Genomic DNA, 7,316 nt, shown 5'->3' on the forward strand with positions numbered 1-7,316 from the left:
GTTAAATCAAAATGTTAAAATGAGCACTGAGCAATTTTGGTAACAACGCTATAATATTAAGTTCCATTTTTTTGCATTACTGTATGGTTACCAATTCTGGAGCTGTGGTGTGCACTGTAATAGCAAGCATTGGGACAAAATCTGAGTTAAAACATTAACTTTGTAAAACACAATTGAATTTCAAACTCTAATTCAGATTTACTAGGAAGGATACTTAAAGGCTAAATTGAACTACTTGTGTAAATCATACATTTCTAATCCGTTGCCGGTACATACTGCCAATAAAGTGTTCAGAGTTCTGAGATCTGAGTAATGCTGCAGCACACAGAAAATGCTTCTGAGTCAGGAATCCATAAACAGTGGATACTGAGCCCTCTTGCAGTTACCCAGCATCATTACAAGTCTCATCTCCCCGAAACACTCCCACTTACCCACAGCTGTCAGCTATTGCCCCATGGAGCAGTGTTACGACTGCACAATCACACTGCAGAAGCTGCGATGAAAACTGGCTTGTCTCCTTCAGAGAGAAATTCCCAGTGTGCATCTGATACACTCAAACTGTCCTTTGTAAACCTTGTTTTGCTTTGTTCTGTTGAAAATTCACTTGCAACGAAGCTGCTTGGTCACTGTTGGTAACCTGCTTATATGCTTGTTTGTGTTCTCCAGGAAGGAAACTGCATCAATACCATAGACCAAGGAACTAGCATTGGTATATGCACAGCTGTACTAAGGAGTAAAACTTATGGTAAACATGTAGTCTCATTAGATGAAACATTGAGTAAATGTGTCTAAAACAGTGATTACAGTAAAAACTGTTTTATGTTCTTAACTATAGGTTCCACTCTACTGTAAAGAAGGAGGTGTACAAAATGAAAGAAAACTGAGTTCTACAGAAAAAGACTTGTGTGTGCATGTGTCGAAGATCAACTGATTTCTTGAAAAAATCCTTAAAAAGCCTTGCCTGTCTTGTCACTGCTGGAACGAGGGTTGGTCACCACTCCACTGAGACTTACCAAGAATAAAAGCAGAAAAGGCATGGAGTTGGCACCTCCTCTACATGATACTTTCCCATATTAGGCATGTCTTTGCACTCTGCCATGAATGCATGGAGATCTGATTTAGGGTGACCATCTTTCTGGCGTTGCTGTGAAAAAAAAAAAAAAAAAAGAATTTAGTTGACACTCTTCTCCAAACCAATTTACAGTTTTAGGTTTACACACTAAGCTACTGAGAATTATTTACCCATTTACACTGCTGGGCAATTTATATTTGAGTAATTCAGGGCGAATGCCGTTCTCAAGGTTAAAACCACAGGAAGATTCAAACCCTGATCTATCAATTACAATGCAGTGGCTCTGACCAGTTACCTATCAAGTGACCATTGATTTTTCAATATAACGTTGATAAAAGGTATGTTAAAAAGTTACCTTGATGGTTTCATATGTGTCAGTGATGAGGGTAATGAAGAGGCTTAGCACCATGTAGATGAAGAGCGAGGTGAACGAGTACAGATAGAGCCGACTGAACAGCCACACAAAGTAGCTTTTCTGTTGCATGTTCTTGAATGTTGAGAACATGTCGTCTCCATTGATGAGGGAGAAAAGGCACTCTGACACGGTGTTCAAGGTTCGAAACTAGGGGAGGAAACAAACTTGTTATTCTGCTTTATACCGAAAGAAACGCCTTGCTGCTTGTGACATATTAAACTGGAGACTCACTTTCTCATGATAAGGTCCCAGCACAATCCACCCACAGAAGCAGTAACCAAAATAGATCATGGACGCACAACAGCAGAAGCGAATCACGTTTGGAAATGCTGCTCTCAGGGTTAAGATGAGAATCTGTGTAATTTCCAGGAGAAATAATCTTTACTTTGATGAGGCCGACCAAACCAAAATACATTAAACCCTACTAAATGCATGTTTAGAGAACTTGGTCATACATACATACGGGTTAACAACTGTTACTGAAATTAAAAACAGTTATAAAGATATGTTTATGTGCGATGTCTTACAGACAGTGTAAAACGTAATTGTGTAACCATCTGCCTAAAAATGAAATAATGCAACATTTGCGAAGCATTGTCTGGACAGAATAGCTGACCAAGCACCAAATGAAGAGCTCTTAGCAGGCATTTAGAGCATTAAAAATACTAATAAATAACTGTCAAAACTTACGTTATATTTCTTAAAGAAGCCCAAGTAACGAATGACTCCGACCCACACCAACATTGTTGCTGTCCCCAGCAAAATACTGCAGATATCATAACTTGTTATATTCTATAACGAAAAACAGTTAACGATTAACAAGTAGCTTAGTCGTTGACAGTCCTGACTTTTTGCTCTCGTAACACTATAAAATCTATATTTTACTAAGCCTCTTCATAACTAAGGTTATATCAACAATCTGATTCAGAGAAACAGTAGTAAATGACGGAACGGGAATAAGTAAATAGTTATTAAACGATGTCATTTGTAAAGCATGACAGTAATTACCATGATTTCAAAAATATTACCAATGTATTTAAGGTGCCTGAATGAAATGAGGCACTGCAATTTAAGAGCTTACCTTTGTCTGAATTGCAATTTTGAGGATGGTGCCAACAACGGTTAGGGTATCACTGATAACGATCAGTATATACCAGCCGTTCACAAACTCCATCCGGTCTGACCAGGGTACATTCTTACCATGGAAGGACTGGAAAAATGTAATGTATTCCTAATATAAAGGGAAGCAGACAGACGACTTGACTTAATGAATGCCACTGTCATACACAACTCTAAAACAAGACAGGACTTTGTAATTTCATTCAGTGCAAATAACAGGAGGTCAGGGTACCATGACACACAAATTCATAAAGACACATAAATGCAAGCATTAACAAAACTCTTCATACTTACAAACATCAGCTGTATCCCCTTTATAAATGAACGGGAGCAGAGAGCCAGGGATGCCAAGCATATCAGAATAACAACGGAATCAAACAACAGAGTGGAATTGAAGTTCCTGTTCGCTGAACAAAATCAGGGGAAAAAAATCCAGAGTATTCTTACAACCACGTACCTCGAAAACAAACTTCTTCTTCATTTTTTAGAGAACCACTACTATAATTGTATACAAAGATATTTCTAAATTGAATGACATGCCTTACTGTGGAGTAAAGGGCTCTCAGGGGTTAATGTGTGCAGCCCTCAAAGCAGAGAGCATACAAATGTTTCTCCAAACCATTTACAGTAATTTGTGACTGGCTGACCAAAATCCCTGGTCCATGCAGTATAGGAATCATATCTTAGGCTTACACATCTCGAAACGCCAAGTTTTTATGCAAAAAAGTAATCTTACTGAGATGCAATGTTTATATCTATTGTTACATCCCAAATATTTCATAAGATACTTTATATGTGTTTACTAAGCAAATAAGCAGACCTTATGGGCACATATCTGAGAAGACAAAAGAAACAAAAATGATTTATGATTAGCTTAACAATTACATGACTCACATTCCCCTGTGACATTCCAGTCTCTGCATTCATTGATGTCAACATCATTCTCCAGGTTAATTTTTATTCTTCCACTGTGTGCTGTGTTATCGAAAGTGATCTGTGACAATGAACCAACAGGTGGAGGTTTAAACTGAAGAAACCAAAGAGCTGAGCTCTGCCAAATCGGAGTTAGCAAGGCAACTTTCACTGCAAAAGTTGTCCAGCTTGTCTTGTAACCATGTCTAAATTTCAGAGCCCAGCTTCGGACTGTCATTAACTATTTTTAAACACATTTTTTACTTCATATTTTTATCATTTCTAAATGTCAAAAATTATACATATACACACAGAAGAATTCAAAACCACAGTATTACATTAAGTTAGAAGGTTCTATGAAAAAGTAGCTTGCAGGTCGCAGGGGTTGTCACTGTAGCTTTGTATTTGAGAAACCCCACCTTCTGCTGTGGTACCCTTGAGGAAGGTACTTATCCCAGTCGGCTCAACTAAATATACCCAGCTGTATAAATGAGCAAATAACAGTACGTAGCTTAATATGCAAACCTCACACTGCAAGTTACATGAAAAAAAAAAAAATTAGATAAATAAGCAGAAAATCTTTCCCTATACAGTTGGGAAAGAAACACTAAGTTACCTGACCTACCATAACCATAAAATCATAGCAGTCGGGTAGCTCATGATGGCGAACAGTCTGAAGGTTTATAGCCTTGAGAGTGAAGGAAATAGTCACAGATAATAACCTGGAATACAAAACAGCAGTATTTCAAGAACACCGTCGTCCCAAAAACGTATTGTATATATGATTAATTATTAAGTGGAGTCTTTGGAATCTATCATTCTGGAATTCTTAAGGTTTAAAGAAAAATTAGGAAAAAAGAATTCAAATGTATTTTTAAAGGATCTTTAGAACAGGGTTAAATATGAGGTTATGTGACATGAATAAGAGGTTATGTGAATCTGTATGTTGTAGGTTGCATGTAGGCTATATGATACCTTTTACTTGAAAAAAAAAAAGAAAAAAACAAACCTTTTAAAATTCAAAGTGAAATTCAAGTAGTTTCCTTCTTCTGCAGCTTCATCTATCTGCCGCATTGGGTAAACTTGAACACATTCTGTCCAGAACAATACATAAAGTGTTTTAATCGTAGGCTACAGACTGAAATGAAAACCTGCTGAAGGATATATTTACAACAAATCCAGTAAGTCATAAAAAGAAGTGCAGCCAACAATTTTAAATATACGTAACAAATGACTGCTTTTTTAATGCAAACTTTTGATTGCTTTATGTGTTTGGTGTTTCACTGTGTACATTACCTGTTTCAATTTGGGTGTCAATGTCAAATGTTTCATTTCCAGGCAAAATGTTACCCTTTCTGTAAAACTCCTGGCAAAGGGAAAGTGGTCCATAGATTCCTTCATGCTTCACATAAGCGTGGTTTCCCACTGTGAGATTTGGCAGGTGAACATACTACATTGAAATTGAATAAACAAACAAACAAAATGTTGGTGTTGAAAAACTGTATCAAAAATATTGATTATATTGAACAGAAATGCATTTTTATTGTGTATGACACTTTTTTTTTAATCCTTCCTCAAGATCTACTGCATTTAACATTTTTGGACAGAGGTGATATGAACCTCAGAAGGAGCAACATCCCACACAACAGGCTATATATATAGTTATTAAGTCACACACACACACATTTTCAGAACCGCTTGTCCCATACGGGGTCACGGGGAACCAGAGCCTACCCGGTAACACAGGGCATAAGGCCAGAGGAGGAGGGGACACACCCAGGACGGGACGCCAGTCCATCACAAGGCACCCCAAGCAGGACTCGAACCCCAGACCCACTGGAAAGCAGGACCGTGGTCCAACCCACTGCGCCACCGCACCCCCGTTATTAAGTCATTTAATTGTATATTTGCATTTGCAGCATTGTGTATACAAATTGTATACACGAAAATTATATATTTTCATATATAATTTTATACATGTAAAAATTTTCCCAATATATATAATTTTTAAAAATGGTACATGTACCTACCTGATTTATTATAAAATAGATGCGATCATACACTTCATCCTTTGTGTAAGCAGCATAAGTATCAGCGGTGCTGTCAGTATAGCCTTTCAGAAAAATATGTCTGAATGACATCAGATTTCCATCTTTGAATGTTACCACCATCTGGTTACTGAGCCCAAATGAAACCAGCTAGAAAAGATGTGACAAGACTCATGAGCCGACTTGTTCACACACAGCACAGCACTGCTTCAAGTCATGCATCCAGAAGATTTCTGCCCGCACCTGAGCTGTAATAATGGCCATTTTAAGGACCTGCAACACAAGTTTCCAAGGCTTCCTTCCCCGAGCTTTGAATTTCTGACAAGGACTCATGAAAAAGTACTTTAATTTACTCCTAAACTTCTCAACAGCATCAAGGTGCAGAAGCAGCGCGGTGTCTGTGTGGACAGACTGCTCATCCAGGTGGTTCACAGACACACTCATGGGGGCTTCCATCTCCTCCATTCCGCACCCGAATGATTGCCGGCTTAGAAAATGAAGTAACTCGCCTCGAGACTTGTGCAAAGTCCATGTTTACATCTGTTACCTTTTTTTTCCTTCCCCTGCATGTGATGTCTAGTCATGCGCCGCTTAACGACGGGGATAATACTGTTCTCAGAACGTATCCCCGTGGAATAGCCTCGATCGCAGAGTGTACTTAGAACCCAGACGGTATAGCCTCGATGCAGTGAAGAGACGCGATAAAGACGAGATTTAATATGACGCTGCTGTCGGCGTACAGCGTTTCATAGTAAACTTTTTTTTATAAGAATACACTATAAAATAACGATTAAAAAGTAGAGTAAATAAACCAGGGTGCATGTGCTATACTTTTCTATGCCCGGCACGGCAGCGCCGTTGGTTTGTTTACAGCAGCACCTCGAGCACGTGTGACTAACACGATGCGCTACGACGTCGCTGGTCGAATAGGAACTTTTTAGCTCTATTATTATAATCTTATGGGACAACCGTCGTGTATGCGGTCAGTCGTTAAGCGAAACGTCGTTAAGCGGCGCATGACTATTTATATGATGTGTGTGTGCTCTAAGGCATGTCAACCTGTAACGTGTAATAAACACATGCAATTGCTTGCCTTCTCAGGAGAAGGAACAGCTGATGGGGGGGTAGAGCCACTGCCTGTGGATCCAAAGGTTATATGTTCGATCCCCCCTCTCGTCAATAATCACTGTAAGTCGCTTTGGAAGGAAGCGTCAATAAATGACGGAACTTTTCTCAGTGTGTTGTGTAGACATCATCTTCATAAAACGAGCTTTGTGTGCAAAATGACGTATATAAAATACGTTCTTCTGCGCACACTAGCAAAGCTATGTGCAGCACAGTCCCTGCACAGCTTTTCAGAGAGATACTGCCGCGTGTGCAGAACTGAGCATCCCTGGTCAAACCACATATTTGTTTCGTTCTGTGTGATAAAAGAAGTTAGAAGAACCTCCGCAGGGAAAACCTGAAACGTGACATATTTTTTGCAAATGTCAATGCCGAGCTTAGCTGAATTTGAAGGGGGGGCAAAGCGTGGCATGCCATGTGTAAACGAACAAAAACAACTTGTTTCACAGAAGTTACCGATGAAAACAGCGAGTGACAGTCAGTGCTCTGTGCGTAATATACTCGTGTCCCCTTTGTACCGGCGCGAATTTCTCTCCCTGTTCACTATACCGTTTACAGCGAAAGCCAATTGCGGAACAAGTTTGGTTTATTTGAAGTGAAGACAGACGGTGATTGGTTAGTTTTT

The 7,316-nt window shown here is 39.1% G+C and overlaps 1 protein-coding gene across 1 annotated transcript in view; it reads right to left on the bottom strand.

Annotated features, from left to right (window-relative positions):
* The window catches only part of LOC114911273 (mucolipin-3-like), a 6,683-nt gene extending 652 nt beyond the window's left edge, over positions 1–6,031 (bottom strand). Inside the window, exons 1-12 of the mRNA XM_029254819.1 lie at positions 5,810–6,031; positions 5,549–5,716; positions 4,815–4,968; positions 4,528–4,612; positions 4,144–4,240; positions 3,501–3,600; positions 2,901–3,013; positions 2,569–2,718; positions 2,178–2,279; positions 1,719–1,841; positions 1,428–1,634; positions 1,014–1,144 (exon numbers count right to left, since the gene is read on the bottom strand). Coding sequence (XP_029110652.1) covers positions 1,014–1,144; positions 1,428–1,634; positions 1,719–1,841; positions 2,178–2,279; positions 2,569–2,718; positions 2,901–3,013; positions 3,501–3,600; positions 4,144–4,240; positions 4,528–4,612; positions 4,815–4,968; positions 5,549–5,716; positions 5,810–6,031 — 1,652 coding nt within the window. The remainder of the gene's footprint in view (positions 1–1,013; positions 1,145–1,427; positions 1,635–1,718; positions 1,842–2,177; positions 2,280–2,568; positions 2,719–2,900; positions 3,014–3,500; positions 3,601–4,143; positions 4,241–4,527; positions 4,613–4,814; positions 4,969–5,548; positions 5,717–5,809) is intronic.
* Between the last annotated feature and the right edge of the window lie 1,285 nt (positions 6,032–7,316).

Source organism: Scleropages formosus, chromosome 9, assembly GCF_900964775.1.
Source record: "Scleropages formosus chromosome 9, fSclFor1.1, whole genome shotgun sequence".
Classification (NCBI taxonomy): domain Eukaryota; kingdom Metazoa; phylum Chordata; class Actinopteri; order Osteoglossiformes; family Osteoglossidae; genus Scleropages; species Scleropages formosus.